At 57.5% G+C, this 18,286-nt stretch overlaps 1 protein-coding gene across 4 annotated transcripts; it reads right to left on the bottom strand.

Moving 5' to 3' along the window:
• Positions 1-393: 393 nt before the first annotated feature.
• On the bottom strand, positions 394-14,891 carry TNIP1 (TNFAIP3 interacting protein 1). 4 transcript variants are annotated; one of them, XM_065691067.1, is made up of 18 exons: positions 14,782-14,891; positions 7,450-7,620; positions 6,362-6,481; positions 6,074-6,156; positions 5,812-5,880; positions 4,746-4,937; positions 4,468-4,562; positions 4,308-4,389; positions 3,981-4,073; positions 3,718-3,783; positions 3,437-3,568; positions 3,233-3,361; positions 2,806-2,928; positions 2,371-2,496; positions 2,020-2,100; positions 1,671-1,865; positions 1,363-1,453; positions 394-881 (listed from the first exon to the last, which is right to left on the bottom strand). In XM_065691067.1, exons 2-18 carry the CDS (start codon positions 7,589-7,591, stop codon positions 856-858), a joined length of 1,845 nt encoding a protein of 614 aa, XP_065547139.1. In that variant the 5' UTR covers positions 7,592-7,620; positions 14,782-14,891; the 3' UTR covers positions 394-855. The 4 variants fall into 4 exon arrangements, with proteins under 4 accessions (XP_065547139.1, XP_065547143.1, XP_065547142.1 ...); XM_065691071.1 differs by having other exon boundaries at positions 3,981-4,070; XM_065691070.1 differs by lacking the exon at positions 14,782-14,891 and adding an exon at positions 14,154-14,259.
• Between the last annotated feature and the right edge of the window lie 3,395 nt (positions 14,892-18,286).

Raw genomic sequence — 18,286 nt, 5'->3', positions numbered from 1 at the left:
AGCCACGCTCACACAAATAGGGCTGGTTATTTTTTCCCTCTCCGCTTCCAGCCTTGTCTTCCTGGAGCAGAGTTTGCTCTGTGCAACTGAAAATGCTCATCCTAAGGCCATTGCTGCAGGGGAAGGCAGAAGGGGAAGTACAGGAGTGGGAAGTTCCCTGCCCTGACAAAGGCAGGGGGTCAAGAGAGGGGAAGGCAAGAGGCTGAGCCCAGCACCCCGAGGGAGATGGGGAACATGCACTTGGGGCAATAGATACTGGGGTGCCTATGCAAGGGTTGGGGTCCCCTTGCTCTGGCCCCATGGCTACACCCGAGTCCTGGCATCGCTCCTGGTGCCCACACCGTGGCTGCCCCAGGGGAAGCAGCTTTTGGGATAAAACCAGAGAGACTCAGCTCCACTTCAGTCCTTAAATAAATACAAAGACACCAACCACCCTCAGGCCGGGCCATGGCTGTGGCAGGCACCTGCCCGTGAGCATGGGCTCTCCCACCACTGGGAGTATCCCTGCCAGCACCCATTCCTCCAGGGGCTGGACCAAAGCCCCTGGACCACACAGCAGCTCCTGGGCAATGCCAGCTCCTCTTCCCTAAAGACCTGGCTTGGGGCTACAGCACTGCCAGGCCTGACGCCTCTTGGGGAAAGGGATGGGCGCAGGGCACTGACCCCACTGTGCTGGCACCTCCGGTCCCTCCTTAACGCTCTCCTGCAGGGATGAGCTGTGGAGCTGTGCCTGTCCACCACGTGTCCATGCACAGGGAGAGGCAGCCGGAGGAAGCTCCTAGATACATACACACAGGCACACACACACCCCCTACTCCTCTTCTGCTGGTAGCGCAGCGCAGCCGGGGCTTGGCCTTAGGGCAGTCTGGGACCTGCCTGTTCTGAAAGACAAGAGGGGTGGTATGGGGTGAGCACAGCTCTGAATGCCCAGGTAAGCCCATAGGAGGGATGCCAGTCATGGAATAGCCGTTATCCCAGGTATTGACTGCCACAACCCCATGGGCTACCAGGGCTCAGGCTCATGCCTATCTTCAGTGGCAAATGTTCCAGCCCTGCCCATGTTCAAGGCCAGGTTGGAGAGAGCCTCAGGAAGGATTCGGTGTGAGGCGTCCCTGCCCATGACAAAGGGGTTGGAACTGGATGATCTTAAGGTCCTTTCCAACCCAACCATTCTGTGATTCAGATGCTGCAGGGCTGGTTCAGGAGATGCAGCAGGGACCAACCCCAAAGCACAATCAGCCCCTCAGCTGATCAGAGGTGTGGAAGTGAACACTGCCTGGAAAGCTGTCTCCCCCATCCCTCTCCCAAGCATTAAGCCAACCACCCATGTCCCAAGGGTGAAGGACAGGTTCTGAGCCTTACCCAAGTCCTTGGGGACCTGTTTCACCCCAGCCACTGCTTGGGCGTTCTGGCTGCGAGCCATGGCACAGGGTGGGTGCCAGGGGTACTCGGGCTGCAGGAGGAGATGAAGAGGAGCAGTCAGTTACCAGGGATGTGGAGCATGAAGCTGCACTGTCCAATTGCTGGGACATGAGGAGGAGGAAGGCAGCTGGGCCTTCACATGCCGACAGCACACGTGTGCTCAGTGACTCGGTTGCTCAGCAGTGAGCCCCAGACCCCCTCACACAGGACCCGCTGCTCCCCCTGTGCTGGCACAGGCAGACACTCACCGGGGAGAAGTGTTGGAAGTTCTGTCCTGGTGTGTGCTCTCCTGGCATTGCCGGAGGGTACCGGATCTGCTGCCACTCGTCGAAGCCATGGTACATGGGGTGAGCCACGGGGGAGCTGTACTGATATGGGTACACAGGGCAGGAAGGGCCCAGCGGCCCCTGCAGCGGCTCGGGATGCAGCCTCTCTCCAGATGCCTGTGAGGAGCCAGGAGAGATGGTGAGGAGATCTCCAAGGGCAGCCCACCACCATCACCCAGCTTGGAGCTGCACCTCTAGCATAGGTAAGAGGCTGGGGCAGGCCTGAAGCCCCCAGCCCCTCACCTAAGAAGGGTTTTTGCCCCATCCCCACCTGTTTGTGCTGTTTCAGCAGCTTCTTCAGCTTCTCCTTCTCTTCCTTTTCCCTCTGGCAGTCATCCTTGGAAGCTCGCAGCTGAGAGCAAGGGGGGTTAGTGCAGAGCCCACCCTGCCAACCCCAGTGTCTGTAGGACAAGGGTTGCTGCAACGCCCTGCAGAAAGGTGTGTGTGCCCCCAGATGTCCAGGAGAGGGGGAGAAGGAAGAGACAAGTGAGGTGCTCTGACAGGGGCAAGCAGCAGCAAAATCAGCCCTCAGACGCTGCTCCGATATTAGTACAGGGGCTGTGATACTGGGGACACATCCAAGTGGGACACCCGGCTCCCAGTGGCACCCAGCACTGCTCACCTGGTTGTTGGAGATGACCAACTGCTTCTGCAGCTTTTCCAGCTGCTGCTTCAGCTCTTCCTTCTCCTCATTCATCCTCTCCCTGTCACTCCGCTCCCGCTGGAAGTCCTCCTCGAAGATTTTCACCTGGCAGGAGGGAGCAATGTGGGTGCATCTGCTGAGGGCAGACATCTCCACAAGCACCCCCATCACTGTGGTACCATCCCTGACCCCATCAGCTACACCAAGCCCCCGACAATGGGCTGGCACAATGGCCAACAGCTATGCTCCTCTCCCAGCTGAATGCCTGGAGGATGCCGAGCTTGGTCCGCTGCTTCCCACCACTGCAGCACTGACACACACCAGGCTGCTCCTGGCCATACCAGGCTCTTTGCCAACGCGGTCCAGGACATATAGCTCCCTCCCTGCCTCCAGTGACTCCGTGCCCTGCCCTACCTGCTGCTTGAGCAGCTCGTTCTGGGTCAGCAGCTCCTGTGATGGCACCTTCCCTGCTGTCTCCATGGCATTGGCAAAGATGGGTGGTGGAGAGGCCTGGACGTTCAGGGCCTCCTCTAGTGCCTAGAGAAGAAGAGAAGCAGGGAAGGGGGGCGGTCAGAGTAAAGCACTGAGCCCATGACATCTCTGGAGGGCCACGAGCACACGGGAAGTGGGTAGAACTGAGCAAGAGGACTACAGACCTCCCCAAACCCCCTTTTCTGGGAGCATGGAGTGATGTGATGGGCATTGTCTGACATGAGCCCCTGCCTGGGCAAGGAGCTGGATAGGAGGGGGTTGATCAGGGCCAGTTTGGGATTTAAGATTGAAGAGGCTGGAGCACATGAAACACATTACTTTCAGCAAAGGGTTGTGGCCTGGCCCCCACCTTGTTCAGCCTCTGGATCTCCTTTTCCTGGTATTCCCGCTGCCTGGTGACCGGAGCCAACTGTTCCTGCAGGAACCGCATCCTCTGCTGCAGGTCCCTCACCTCCATGGACAGCCTCTCCTTCTCTGCCTGCAGGACCCAGGGGGGAGATCAGCCAGGGCCATAGGGCCAGCAGCTCCCTGCCACCCTTCCCATGGGACTCACCTCCTCTGTTTCGATCCGGGACTTGGCCAGCAGCAGCTTGCGGTCAAAATCCCTTTGCTTCTGCTCCCGCTCTGACTCCAGCTCAGTCAGTGCCCGGCGCGCCTCGGCCAGCTCCTGGTGCAGGTCTGTGACCTGCCGGGAGGGAGCCGGGATGTTGGCCTGCCTGGAGGAGCCACACTGGGGCGGAAGGAGGCACAGAAAGCCCCAAACCTTCCCCTGCATCCAATCTCCTCCATGTCCCTGCACTCAGCAGAGGTGTGCCCCCAGCACCCAAGCCCTACCTTCTGCTCGTACTTCTGCTTCATGGCTCGGAAGTGCTGATCCCATTGCTTATTCACCTCCAGCAGCTGCAGGGAGAGAGGAATGGCTGAACAGGAGCCCAACCCCTGCCTCCAGCCAGCCATGGCAGTCCCCAGCAGGCTCCCATTGCAAAAGCACCTTGTGGAGGTGCTGGATGGAGATCCCATCTCCAGCAGCGCTTCCCTGCAGCTCCACAGCCCTGCCCCGGGTGCTGCCCCAGCATTGCCCGCTCCCTGGTCCTCACCTCCCTGCGCTGGTGCTCCAGGATCTTCACCTTCTTCTCCTTGGCCTCCATCTCTCCTCTGCCCGGCGCCTTCTCCACCGTGGCCCCGCTCTGCTGGACGCGCACGGGGGGGACCCTCAGGGCTTTTGTGGAGGCTGTGCCCGAGGCCAGCTAAACTTGAGCCAGTTCCCTCCCACCACCTTCCCATCCCCTTGAGACCCCGAGAGTCCTACTGGTCACACTGGGACAGACTGGGAGCTCGATCAGAATGAGGCCACCTTTGCTGATGTGTCAGCGGGCTCCCTGCCTCCTTCCCTGCCCTCCCTGAGGGCAATGCTCTCTCCTCACCTGCTGCTGCTCCGCAGCTTCCCTCTTCCCACCATCCTGGCCGCCCAGTGTCACCATCCTCCGGAGCTCCTGGTTCTCACACCTGCGGGCAGGCAGGGATGGGTCAGTGGGAAGAAGCACTCAAAGCAGCCCTGTCCTCTTCCTCACCTCCCACCCTCACCTCAGCTTCTCCAGCGCCTGGTTTCTCTGCTCCAGGTCCCGCTCCAGCTTGGTTCGCAGTTCCTTGTTCTCACTGTGCAGTGTCTCACACAGTGTCTGGAGGGTGAATATCAGCAGCATGAGGACTTTGGCCAGCCCCAGGAACCCTCCTGGTCACATACCATGCTCTGGCATGGAGCTGGGTGTCCACCTCCAGGTGGACAGGAGGGGGCTTGGTGGGATTTAAACAACCCCCAAAGGGGAAAACCCCCATGAAGAGCCCATCCAGCTCTCACCCACCTGCAGGAACGATGTTCTCTGCTCGTTCTTGTGCACCTTGGAGGCCAGGCGCTTGAGCTCGGAGGCCATGTAGCCCATGCGCATGAAGACCTGGTCCTTGCTGGCCTCCTTGGCACAGCCACTCAGCGTGCTCTCCAGCTGCTGCAGCTGGGGCAGCAGGTTGGCATCCTCATTTGGTGGCTGCTCCAAGTCCTGGGGATGGGATGAAGCACCATAAGATCACAGAATCAATGAGGTTGGAAGAGACCTTTAAGATCATCAGGTCCAACCACTACCTCAGCACTGCCAAGACCATCACTAAAACGTATCACTGATGGCCTCATCTACTTGGTTTGTGAATACTTCCGGGGACAGTGATTCCATCACTTTCCTGGGAAGCCTGTTATAATACCCAACTACCTTCTCTGTGAATAAACTTTTCCTAACATCCAAGATCAGTTTAAGGAGCATCGCAATGTCCCCTCATGGGCAGATCAGCCTCGACTCCTACCCATGGCAATGGCAGGGGCCAGCACCAAGACACTGCAAAAGCCTTTGGTATGCAGGACTCAACCCTTCCTGGAGCCCCTCTGGCCAATGCAAACAGGGATGTGCAACAAAAGCATGTCCCCTTACAGGCACTGTGCAGTACAAGCCGATGTTTGTCCCCCTTGGGCTCCTCATCCCCCCTCCCCTCCCTTTCAGCATGCACAAAAAGCCAGAGCAGGACAGCGCAGGTCAGTGCCAGCCAGGGGAACATTCAGATGGCTCCAAATGGAGCACATGCACATGCCTTGGCTGGGCAGACCATGTCAGCAATGACGGGGCTGGGTGACCTGGTCCTCCCACCCGGTGCAGGCGCCAGGAGATGGGTGTCAGAGCACTGCTGACAGCTCTTTGGGTCATCACAACCCTTCCTCTAACTGTCATGGGGCATCTGGAGATGGGTGTCTCCATGCCCAGGCAGCCTGGCCTAGGTACCCAGCAGCCCTTGCCCTTGGAGGGCAGCCTGCGCATTGCCCCCATTCCCTGCCTTGGCCAGGTGAGTGGTACGTTTATTCCTCCAAATCCCACAGGCACCACTCACCGCTCTCCCACTCTCCTGGGGAAACCCCTGCACTTCCACAGGAATGGCCTTGAAGTCTGAAGAGGATCCCTACAATGGAAGGCAGCCAGGTCAGGTCTCCTTGGGGAATGGCAGCCCAGGATGCCCACCACACGGGGACAAGGGGGAACATAGCAAGGAAGCTGACTCCTCCTTTCTAGAGGCTAAAAGCTGCCTCCTTTTGCTTTAACTAGATGGAGCCTTTCCCTCTGGCCATGCCAGCTCTCACATTCACCACACTCACATTTGGGGAAGATTTCCGTGCTTCCACGTCCGGCTGGGCACTGCCTGGGACAGCCTGCGTGGAGCTGGGATCAGGGCCAATGGCTGCAGAGAGGGGAGAGGATGTAGCCATGAGCCTTTTGGAGAGCAGTGCCTCTCCCCACCTCTCTATAGGGATGCAGACAGCAGACACCCCATGGATGGTTTCTACCCCAGTCATGAAAGCCTTCTTCACACTCTCTCCCTTCCCCTGCACCCAGGACCCTCAGCCAGCAGGTTACTCCTCCTCTGTGAGCCTTTTGTCTCCTACCTCCAGTTTCCACCAGGTCCTCCAAGGAAGATGCTATCAGCATTTTGTTGTCCTTCACAAGATCCTCTGCCTTCTGCCTCAGCTTGGATGCCTCCATCTGGGACTCCTCCAGCAGCTCTCCTGTTGTGGGCAACAGAAGGATGCTCACCCACCTTCCCTAAGTACCCACCATGCAGCACCCACCAACACCAAGAACCCCCCTGCTCTGGTGAAGTGCCAACGGTGAAGAAACAATTTATGTTGGCTAAATCCAAAGGCAAAGCTGTTATCAGTGGCTCACTGGCTGCAGTCCCCCATGCTGACACACAGAGCACTTGTTACAGGAGGCAGAAGGGCAGCATTGCATCCCCCAGAGGTCTCCTCTGCCTCCCATAAAAGACACATTTAAGCCTAGGTTGCGGACCTAGAGGTCCAGCCTGGCCGCACTGGGATCAAGCGCCAGCAATGCTATCCTCTCCACACCAGTGTGTCCCAGTCCCAGGTAAGGCCATGGTGACATGATGGGAATCACGAGGCAGGTGGAAATTCAGCTGCAGAAGTGGGACTCAAAAGCAGAAGCTGGGTCACGAGACCAAAAGCAAAACCAGGGGCGAGTGGGGGAAGGCAGCAAAGGAGGAGAAAGGGGGAGGCATGATTCAGCTGCAGTGTTTCAATGCCAGCACCAAGTCCCTGCACTAAGCACCCAACGCTGGGGTCTTTCATCAGGGAAAAAACCCTGACCCATCAGGGGTTGCAGAAGGTGGAGCTTCCATCAGAAGCAGAACAGATCCCAGCATCTGTGACCTGCCACTGCAGGGCTCCAAGGAGCTGACCTTGCTCCATCACTCGCCTTTTTTTCCCCTGCCAAGCCATTTATCCCATCATAAAGCATCCCAGCAGTTCAGCAAAAGCCTTGCTCCCTTTGCATGTGTGAAAAAGCCCAGACATCCTGCTGGATCCCCAAGGATGGGGACAGCTTTACTGCACCCCAGTGCCAAGACCCTCAGCTTCTTCTAGCTTCCTACATGGAGCAAGAAACCCCCAGGCTCGGTGGGCACAGGCTGAGCTGCTCCAAAGGCAAACCCCATCCCCATCCATGCAGCAGTTACCGATTGACTTGATCCCCTGCATCTTCTCCTTCAGCCGGGTGTTCTCCTCCACCAGCCGCTCAAAGGCTGTGGCTCCATTTTCCTCCGAGCCCCCACCAGGGTCGTAGATGCGGTAGGGTCCTCTCCCTTCCATGCCCGCCATTCAGTCACCTACCTCCGAGCCGGGCATTCCTGCAAGGCAATGGGGCACAGCGTCACCTTCCCCTGGCTCCAGACAGTACCGTGGTCCCCTGGTCCCAACCCTGTGGGGCTTTGGGTGCTATGGAAGTGCCTTGCCACTCACCGGCAGAGAAGTGTCCCAGGTGAAGGCAGTTCCCCTCCAGCCCTGCTCAGGGTGAACGTGCTGGGGTGACTCACAGCCATGAGAAGCATCATGCGAGGAGGCATCACCAGCAGCCACGCTCAGGGCTGGCTCTCACCCCTATGGGGTCTGGGAGTCCCAGAGGAGGACACAGCATGGGCTGCTGCATCCCAGGAGGGATGGAGACCCAGCCCTGGAGCATCCATCCGCACCAGCGTGGACCTGGGCACTGCCAGCAGGGCATCCTGCTCATCACAGGGTATTTTTGGGGGCTGGCTGGGGAGGGACAGTGTTTGCAGCTCCAAAAGCCTTAAATGCAGCTGGTGGGTGGTTTGGGCAGCACCAAGGGGGATGAGCCCCAGCAGCCAGGCAGGGACATGCTCTGTCCCCTGGATCAGCCAGGAAAATCAGCTGCCAATGGCACAGCTTCCCGATTCCAGCATGGGAACAGCCACACTGGGAGCAAAGTACAAGGAGGGCAAACACCTGCGCGCAGCGTGCTATCTGCCCTTTTAATTCCTTGTGCTCGGGAGTGGCCTAAGGCCTCCCCATCACCGAGGTGTGGGCAGAACCAGGTCTCACCCATCTCCTGGGGCTGATAAGCTGTGAATCATCTCCCGTGATGACAGCCTGTTATAAAGTGGAGCAGTGCAGCAGCTGAGACAGCCCCAGGGGCGCTGCCACATGGAGCTAGGGTGCTGCCTGGAGCACCCACGGGCACCCCCAAGCGCTCTTCCACCAGCCAAGGTGCTCATAGTAGGAGAGGGTCAAGGAGGGGCATTCTGAAAGGGGAAGGGGGGCTAGCCCATACGCTGACCTGTCTCACCATCACACTAATGCTCATGCCAGGAGTGATCCAGGCTGAGCACTGGTTTAGGTGACCTGCCAAGGAGCAGCAGGGACTTTCCAGATGACAGCTGTTACCTGGCAGCATCCCCATCTGGAGCGACAACACCCGCCTCGGCAGCACATAATTACAGGTGGCCTCACAGCATGTTTTGGGGACATGCGTCTGCTGTGGGGGTCTCACCATCCTCCTGCTCTGTGGGTGCTGCCAAGCCCCTCACTGTCTGTGGTCTACATGGGGAGCTCCAGCCCCATCCAGCTGCAGCCCAGGCTGGGCAGGGGCTATTTCTGGAGCCCATAGCAGCTGACAGGAAGCTGCAGAAGCAGCTCCTATGCTGGGGGTCCTGGTGTGGGCAGCATCATCACAGCCGGTATGAAATCCCCCCCAGCCTCCCACCATGGGATGGGGACCTATCAGTTGGCAGGATGGAGCCCAGCATGGTGGCACACACATGGTCCAGGGACATGATGGCATCTCCACTCCAGAGAAGTCATAGAATAGGTTGGAAGGGACCTTAAAGCTCATCCAGTTCCAACCCCCTGCCACGGGCAGGGACACCTCCCACTAGAGCAGGTTGCTCCCAGCCCTGTCCAACCTGGCCACAGTACCTGCCTGGCCCCTAGATGGGGACAGTGTCACGGGCAGGCTGGGGACCTGAGCCTGCTTCTCAATGGAGTCTGGACACCATGTGCTGCTCCAGATCCCAAACCTGGGGCTCTGGGAGGAGCGGGATAGCAAAGCAATCCTGCAGTGAGCATCCTGTGTGACATCCATGTCTTCCACTGGGATGAACCCAGGTGCAGGTCAGGGAAGGTGGGGACAAGCTGCCCTCTCCTGTGGTATCCTGAAATACCAAACTCCTGTTTTCTTGCACTCCAGATCCCAAACCAGGAGGTTTTCTGCCTTGCCCACAGCACACATGGAAGGTGCCCTGCTCCTGCAGGAAACACTCAAACGTGAGCCACCTGCACCAACCACCTTGCTGACCAGCAGAGCTCTCTCCTTCCAGCCGGACGGAGCCACCAAAAGCCTCCTCTATTCCCAGTTTCCAAGGTTTTAACAAGGATTTTCTTACTTAGGGTCTGCACCCAACAGGGAGCTGCTTTCAGCATCAGCCAGGGAGTGGAACTGCACGATCTCCAGCCTTCAGACGCACAGACCAGCCACAATTCATCATCAAACAAGACCCAGCAAGAGGGAAGGGTTTGTACAGCATCACTGCTGGAGTTAAGGAGGTCCATGGTCAAGGAACAGCCTCATTTCCAGAAGGAGCTACTGGGATTGAGCTGTCACCTTGGGGACAGGACCCTGGCCTAGGTCCCTGCTCCCAGTCCTGGTCTGGTCTTTCCTTTAGAGCTCTGAAAGATGAAATTTGCAGTGAAAAATCTCATGTTTCAGTAAGACACCAGGGGAGGAGGGAGAGGCCTAGAGACCTGCTCCTGATGGTGGTTAGAAACACAGAGCAAACACAGCTACCACAAACCCCACAAGAACTCACTGAACCACCAGAAAAAAAACTTCTCTTTTTATCTATCATCAGTTTCTCAGCTAATCTGACAGGACTAGTGACAGGAGAAGGGGTAATGGGTTAAAACTTAAACAGGGGAAGTTTAGATGGGATATAAGGAGGAAATTCTTTCCTGTTAGGGTGGTGAGGCACTGGAATGGGTTGCCCAGGGAAGCTGTGAATGCTCCATCCCTGGTGGTGTTCAAGGCCAGGTTGGATGAAGCCTTGGGTGGGATGGTTTAGTGAGAGGTGTCCCTGCCCATGGCAGGGGGGTTGGAACTGGATGATCTCAAGGTCCTTTCCAACCCTAACTATTCTGTGATTCTATGATTCTATAATTGCACAGCCCTGGGGGTTGAGGGCCAGCCATGCACCATGGCTACAGCTCACAGGCTCCATGCCCAGCCACTGGCAGAAGCTGCCAGACACCACGGTTGCATGCAGGGCACTGAGACTTGGAGGTAGTAAATTCTTATGACAACTCAGCAAAAGGAGAGAATGAGAGAGCAAGTGGGCAGGGGAGACTGCCAGGCGAGGATGAAAGCAGGGGGGTATTTAAATCACTGTGCTGTGGCTTGAGAGCGAGTTGGAACCATGCTGCCACGGCCAGGCACTGTCACCCAGGAGGATGTGCATCACCACCATGGCCACCAGCATCACAACCATCACACCAACCACATAGAACCAGCAGAAGGAAATGATTCCTGCTTTAAAATGACCAACAAAGATACAAAGGCAGAGGATGTGAATCCTGCACAGCGAATGGGTTGGCACCGCTGGGGGCTTGCTTACAGTGATGAGCCCCAGGGTGCGGACCACCCTCTGAAGCCACAGGCTTGGCAGCCCATCCTATGACCCATGGTGGGGGCTCAGCCCAGCCCAAACAATGGGGTTTTCCTTACCCCAGCGTGCAACATTCCCAGGAAGTCAGTCCCAGCCAGGACTGCACAAAGTGAAAGCAAATCCTGGCAAGCTGCCAGCACCGTTTCCCCATGACTGGGGCTGCTGGGCCCCCACATCCCTCTTCCTCAGAGGAAAAGCAAGAGCCGCTCAGACTCCATGGAGGGGTGTTTCTTGACCGACCATTTTGCTGGAATGTGGCAGAATGCCACAGCGCTCAGCCTGGTTTCTTTTCCTCTTGATAGCTCCAGCAACTCCCCAGACCAGGAACAACCACTCCTGAGCTGCTGGTCTGGTCTCATTTTCAGGGAAGCAAAAGCAGAGCTGCTTTTAGGAGGAAGCAATAAGGAGACCTTCTGGGCACTGCAATCTGCTAGGCTGGGAGTAATAAAAGAGGAGGAAAGCAGGCACTGCAAGGCTCAGGTCTCAAAGGGAAAGGTCTGAACCTGTGCTTGAAGCATTCTCCTTCCCAGCCTAGCTAGCTGCAGAGAGGGTGGGAAGGCAGAGCCCCATCTGAAATGCAGCAGATGTTTCAGATGTCCTCCAGCCACAAATCCCACCCTTGCCTGAAAAAACAGCTCCTGCAGAGGCTCCACAAAACAACCTGCTTCCGGAGGCTGCTCACAAGGGAAATAAAGCATTTCCCTGTTCGGAGCCAGGTTTACAAACACAGGTAACCACACAGAGCTGCAGGACTCCTCACCAGGGTTCCAAACGCCAGGGTGGGCAGGACAAGCAGACAGACTTGGTGGTGGTGCTGCCCTGGGCAGCAGAGTGGTGCTTTACACAAGACCCTGTCTTCTGCTTCAAAGACATCTTGCTTCATGCTGCCTGCTCTGCTTCCTCCCCCTGCACCATGGCTGCTCTTCACAGCACTCAGAAGCAGAACAAGGCAATAGCCACCCCTTTCCTTGCAGCTCCAGCACAACCCAACCTAGGGCGCATCGGCCAAGCAGCAGCAGACGGTAGCACCACAAAACTCCACCAGCAAAGCCACCTCTGTCACCCAAAACCAGACTCTCACTGTTGCTTTAAAACAAAACTGCGATGCCACCAGAGGAGATGGTTCAGCTTCCTCCACCCACAAGTGTTTTGTACCAGCTGCTGGAAAGCCACGACCCACGGCCCCGTGCTAAATAGGTCTGTTTGGCGTAGGTCAGGTCGAAAGGGCATCGTGGGATTTCTTGCAGAGCCAGGAATGACGCCAAAGGCTGCAAAGAGCCTCTCCTCTTCTTGTTTACTTCATCTCGCCATAGAGCACAAAAGGACACGCCAGGCTGGAGCCTTTCTGCCTCCAGAACTCATCCCAGTGCCCAAAGTCCAGTCCCTCGGCTCCTTTGCCAGCACTCTCAATGAAATGTGCCTCCAAAAGAGCTTGTGGCAGCAGAACAGCTCTTACTCACCCAAGCAGCTGGAAATAACAAGCTGAAGGGGAAAGGTTGTATTTGCCTCTTTGATACAGGGCACAACCCGTGCCCAGGGGCAAAGAGGAACGGGACAGCCAGACCTCCAAAAGGCTGCAGATCCCCACCATGTCCCATGGGGAGCTATCTTCACCTAAAAGCAGGGCTGACAATCAGCATCCTTTCTTCCCCTCTGCCCTCAGTACAAACCTTAGCCTGGAATTGAGGGAGGGGAGATGGAGAGCAAGCTGTGCACCAAAGGAGGAAGGGAGGGGGGGTTAGGATGCCGCCGTTCCCTCTGTGGCTGTGCCAGCCTTTGGATCCGCATCCCATCCGAATACACACCGCTGGAGCAGCGGCGGGATGGGGAAGAAACACTCAAAGCGGAAGGAAAACAGGAGCTCCTTGTCCCTGCCCAGAAGCGGTCCGAAGGCAGATGCGTGGGCCCGGGGGAAGGCCGGGGTTGTGTAAGGCTGAACGAGGGCAGAGCCCACCCGGGGCTTCGGCCCCGGGGTACGAGGGGGCCGGTGCCGTCCGGACCGGGAGGGGACAGGGGGGGATATCGCTCCCCAGCACCTCCCCACCGCGCTGACCCCCGGCTCCCACACCCCCAGCCCGCCCCCCGGGGAGCGGCGACAGGAGCCGGCAGCCCCTGCCCTGCGAGGGGGAAACTGAGGCACGATAACGAGCATCGCGACCCCCGGGCCTGCCCCGGAGCCGATCCCCGGGGGACAGCGCAGCCCCAGACCGCTCCGGCGCGACCAAGAGCGAGCCCCGGAACCACCCGGATACAACCACCACGCCGCCCCGATCCCCCCCACCGGTACCGTTCGCTGGAGCCGGCGCAGCCCTCCCTGGTGCCCAGTGAGCCCCCACTGCCCCATGCAGGGCTCCGCGCTCACCTGCCTGTGCACCCCACAACGGGGCCGCGCCGCTGCCCGCACGGAGGAACCGGGGACAGCGGGGGTGCGGGGGGAACGCCCCCGGGAAATCCCCGTCCTGACGGACAGGCGCGGCAGCCAATCAGCGAGGCGCAGAGGCGATATAAAGGGGAGCGCGGCCGCTGGAAGATGCGCTGTCATGGTGGGGTGCGTGCTCGCCGTGTGGTCCGGCGCTGAGGGGCTCCGCTGGAGTCCCGCGGACGCGCCCGGCACAGCGCGGTGGGGGGAGCCCGCCTGGCTCCCCTTCGGGCGGGGTTTCCGCCCGGTGGGCAGCGGCAGGCCCGAGCGCGGCTTCTTACCGAGAGACAAAATGGCGGGGCTGAGGAGAGGACAGGGCAGGGCCGGGCCCGGCGCCTCCCTGCCGGCGGGGTGCAGCCGGGCTGGGGTGAGCGGGGCCCGGCGCTCCCTCGGCACCGGTGGGCTTCCCTAGGGAGGCCTTCCCTTCTCCCCGCCGTGCGCGTTAATGGTACACGAGGAAACAGCCCCAGCCGGAGCGGTTGTTGCCAGGGATCCTTCTCCGTGCTGCGGCTTTGGGTGTTGTGCGTTCGTGAGCAATAGAGCAAGAACCACAGGGATCACCTTGGGCTTATGTCGGTCTTTGGGGCTCTGCTCTATAGCTAGCTGATGCTTGTGTTGGTTTTGCCAAAAGGAAGGTGTTACATAGTCATATAGATACATACATATGTGTGTATATATATATGTGTGTGTGTGTATATATATGTGTGTATATATATATATATATATATATAACCAAAAAGGACCAAACCAGTAGCAAAGGAACTTTGCTGTAAGCAGATGCGCTTACGTGTCTCTGCCTGTCCTCCTTAGGTGACTGCTACTGGGATCACGGAAGTGCCCTTCATTGATGATCGTGCTGTTTCCAGCTCTCCCAGTCCTGGTATTCCTGCTCAGCTCTGTTCACATGGTTCCACTGCTTCTGGGTGATTCGATGTTTTGGGTTGTAAAAATGAAAACCAAAATAACCCAAACCCCTTTCCCTGTCTGCTCTTCAACCAAGACATCACCCTGGCAGCCTGGCTGGGTTGTGAGACAGCTCAGAGGGTGCCGAGATCCCAACACGCTCTTTGGGCCTGCTTATGTCTGATGTCTCAACCGGGGACAAAACAACAGGACCCCACACAGGTGACATCTTCCCTTTTGCTCCCCAAAGAGCTTGTTTTACCCCAGCAGCCCAGTGCTCTTCTGTAAACCCTCATAAAACCTGGCTTCAGAGCTAAACTGAGTCCCACAGAACCAGAAAGCATCTTGTTCATGAGATAATGCCTCAGCTTGCAATACAGTAGCCAAACCCCGTTGTCTCTGTGAGGAGAGAAGGCAGAGTGGCGCGATTCAGCTTTACAGCACTCAAAAGCTGCCTGCCCCTCGCTCCACCTTGGCCATGCTCACACTGATAAAAGCATCGTGGTACTCACCCGGCCGGGTCACGGAGGGGCTTGGGGCATGGGAGCCCTTTGGGCAAGGCGCTCTCCGGCTGCGATCCCCAAACGCACAGGAAGGCCGGCCCAGCTGAGCTTACTTTTAGGCATGGAGAAGGGGAATTCCCCAGGATGGAGGTCCCAGACAGCCTCAGTGTGGTTTTGATAGGGAGCCAGGCGCCGCTTAAAGGGCTCTCCTGTGCTGTTCCTTCCAGGGGCTGCCGAGCCCTTCGGGTTTAGTCAGCAAAAGGAGGGAGCGGGGGGTTCTGTCATGGAGGCTGTGATTCACTTTTGGACAATGGGAGAGCCTGGTTACATCATGCCCCTCACTTTGTTTGTGAGTGGCTTCTCTGGGTTAGCAAACACACTGTGCTTCTCCCCAGCGACTTTAGACAGGCGTTGTTATTGTCCCTTGCATGTTTCCTTCCCATTCTCCTCTTATCTCTGGAATTAGAACAGGACGTGTCTTCCCAGGGGAGTTGGGAAGAACTGGCTCTGCTGGTGGAGCCGGAGAGGCGATGGAATGCCAGGGTTGCAGGTAGTCCTTGGAAACCAGCCATTAAGACAGCGGATGGTCAGAACCAAGGCTGGTGCTGGGATAAACACCAAGGATTTAAGTGTTTCTGTTTTACAGAGGCTGATTCCAGCTCCTCATCAGCAGGAGTTGTTTGGTCTATGAGGTTTGGTCTATGCTTGCTGGGTGCGAATTGCGAGGCCTGAAGAACACACTGTGTTAGTGCAGCTGGTTTGGGTGGCAGGAGCACAGGGGTGCTTGGCAGGAGGGGTCTGGGATCTTGGTACCTATAGAGGGGCTCCGTGAGTGCTGTGCTCTGACCCAGGGCCTCTCCTCCTCTCCAGCCAGCTGCTCTTTGTGCTTATACCTGAGTTCACCCACTTGGGCTGGTCCAAAGGCCAGGACAAATCTCACTGTGAAACCCAAAGGAACCATTGGTCCTTCCTCATTCCTTCAGTCCCACTTTGCTCTCTGGGACGAAAACTCACCTGACAGCAGCTCTGATTCACAGGCACGCCTGCTTGGCTGTGAAGATGTGTTCAAAGCTGACACTTTTACATACCTTTACATACTAGAGGGAGTTTTTGGCACGGAGAGTGGGTTCGGCAGAGGCTCATTCACATGGAGGCACCCTGATTGCTTCTGTATTTGTGGCTGTGCTGTGGGAAATGGGGTGAGAAGGAGCACAAGCTGTGAAGGGAGGTGATGGAGCTCTCCTGCCCTCTGCTCCTGCGTGTTTCAGATCAGGTCTAGCATCCTTCAGGTTGACCCCACTTAGGGATGAGCAGGATGAGCCTTGTGCATTCCCAGTGTTGCAGATCCCTAGTGGAAGTGTTCCAGCAGCCCCAATAAATCCACCTGCCCTCAGTGCTGTGGGGTGAACAGAGCACATTGGAAGCATGATGGGATGCTGGGGCCAGGTAGGGCCTGGCTGTCATAGGTAGCTGTGCCAGGGAGCTGGCCCTGGAGCAAGGTGGGAGGAGCTGGCTCATGGGCTCAGCTCTTTGGGGTGCCTCTTGGCATCAGCAGTGGGTTTCACTGGGGCCTGCTACTTGTGCCGCGCCGGTCGGATGCGTCCTGGTGCTCCGCAGTGGAGGGAAGCAGAAGGGCAACAGTGACGCTGTGAGAGCAGGGAGGAAGCTCCGGCCGCAGGAGGGGATTTCCAGAACATTGTGATCTGCTGCCTATGCAAATCAGGAACTCACGTTAACCTGGCAGGATGGGAGGGCTCTGGGATGGAGGGCAGAGGAGGAAGCCTGGCAGAGGGAAGGGAGCGGGGCAGGGAGCGGGATAGGCGAGGGGTCAGTGGAGGGATGGAGAAAAGGAGTGATCTCCCCTGCCTTCACAGGGGTTGGAGTCGCACCGTGGCCTTCCAGGGATGCTGGGCTGCTTTGGCTTTGCTGGGTTTAGCATTCCACTGAGCCAGAGCTCCCTTCTGCCTCTGGCAAGAGAGCAAGGGCTCAGTGTCATCTGCACCTCAGGAGGATGATCCCCACCTCCTGCCTTCAGCAGCCTCTCCATAGTCAGCAGAGGATGGGGTATGGCGGGACCTGGTGCAGCCCCACAATTGGTAAGGCAGGAGCTGTGGGAGCTGGATCCAGGGGTGCTCAGAGGATTTCCTGACATGCCTTAAGCTGTGAATTATTTGGAGTCCCAATTTGTAATATCAGGAACAGCCTCAGAGGGGATTTCCCCTTCTTCCTCTCTCCCCTGGTCATGTCTCATTCAGTTGGGATGCCTGAGGAAAGGGCTGGCCAGCAGTCATCATATCCTGGAAAGCCGGCTCCTGGGATGACAGTGTGGGGACATCAGCCGTTTCTCCAGCCTCAGCTCACCGTGGGGACAGGATGCCCAGGGGATGTGAGGGACGAGGCTGCTGCTTCCTCCTTTGGCTTGGGAAGAGGAAGAGCTGAAGAAGAAATCTGTGCCGGCTCCCAAGGCTCAAGGCTGGGATTCTGCACTCTGGGTGGGATGGAAGCGGCTCATTGATGTTTTAGCGTTTGCACCAACATCCCATGTATCTCTTCACCAGATGTGGCTCCTCCCAGGGTCTGGTAGTGAAAAGGATCCGCAGTGGCCCCTGGAGCTGACTCAGAGGGAGAGGCCTGACCCTGTGCACACCAAAGATGGGCTCATGGGGTTTTTGGGATGTCGCAACCTGTGAAGTCTGGTGCTGGCTTTGCCTGGAAGCGAGTCCTTGCCCCCAGCACTGCCGGTCAATGTGCACACAGCTGGTACCTGGTGTGTGGGTCCCAGACCCTGGCAGCAGCATCACTGCCTGAAGGCTGAATGAAGGGTGGCCAGCTCGCCCTGCCTGCAGCGGGTTACACTGACTGTCCCAGATCCTTTCTAAGGTGACAGGTCATGTGTAACCTCCTGGCTGCCACTCCTCTGTGCTTCACACTGGGGTTCTTCCACTCCTCTGTGCTTCTCCATGTCCCACAGCCTGCCTTGGTGCTGCCAGGCCCATTTTCCCTCCTGGTTCTTTTGCAGTCCTAAAGAAACCCCTACCCAGTGCCTCTTTCTTCCTCATGGCTGCTTCTATCCAGAGCATCTCATTTCTCTGGGCCTGGCATGGAATCTTCAGGCTCTCCAGCATGGGAAGGCAGCAGGAGTTTAGTTCAGTTGGCAGTAGGAGATGCATTTACTATGATGCATGACACCAAACAGTGTGACTCTGGTATCTTGTTCTTATTGTAGGAACAGCTGGCAATGGGTGCCAGGGAAATTCCTGGCCTTGGGATTGGTGTGCTAGGATCAGCTGGGCTTCCTGGTGGCAGCATCGCCCTGAGGGGCTGCCTGGTCTCACTGTATTCCTGTGCCAGTCACAGGCTTATAGCAGTCATGGTACAGCCATAAACCTCACTGGAGTGTTTGTGCCTGTGCCCAGGGAATACTCATGCATAGCTCAGGAACGGTGCTTTTGGCAATGGGAAGGAGGCAGGATGATGACTTATGTTTTGTAGCCCTGTGCTAATGCTGAGCAGA

Source organism: Lathamus discolor, chromosome 10 (genome assembly GCF_037157495.1).
Source record: "Lathamus discolor isolate bLatDis1 chromosome 10, bLatDis1.hap1, whole genome shotgun sequence".
Lineage (NCBI taxonomy): Eukaryota > Metazoa > Chordata > Aves > Psittaciformes > Psittacidae > Lathamus > Lathamus discolor.
The sequence above is the reverse complement of the archived record's forward strand: the minus strand, read 5'-3'. Positions and strand labels throughout refer to the sequence as shown.

What these genes read in the sequence shown, in the direction of transcription:
- TNIP1 (XM_065691067.1), bottom strand. Translation starts at nt 7,591, where the DNA reads ATGGCGGGCATGGAAGGGAGAGGACCCTACCGCATCTACGACCCTGGT. An exon ending in CCCAGGAGAGTGGGAGAGCG is followed by an intron (nt 4,938 to 5,811) that starts GTGAGTGGTGCC and finishes TCCCATCCCCAG; the next exon opens with GACTTGGAGCAGCCACCAAA. An exon ending in AGATCCAGAGGCTGAACAAG is followed by an intron (nt 2,929 to 3,232) that starts GTGGGGGCCAGG and finishes CTTCTTCTCTAG; the next exon opens with GCACTAGAGGAGGCCCTGAA.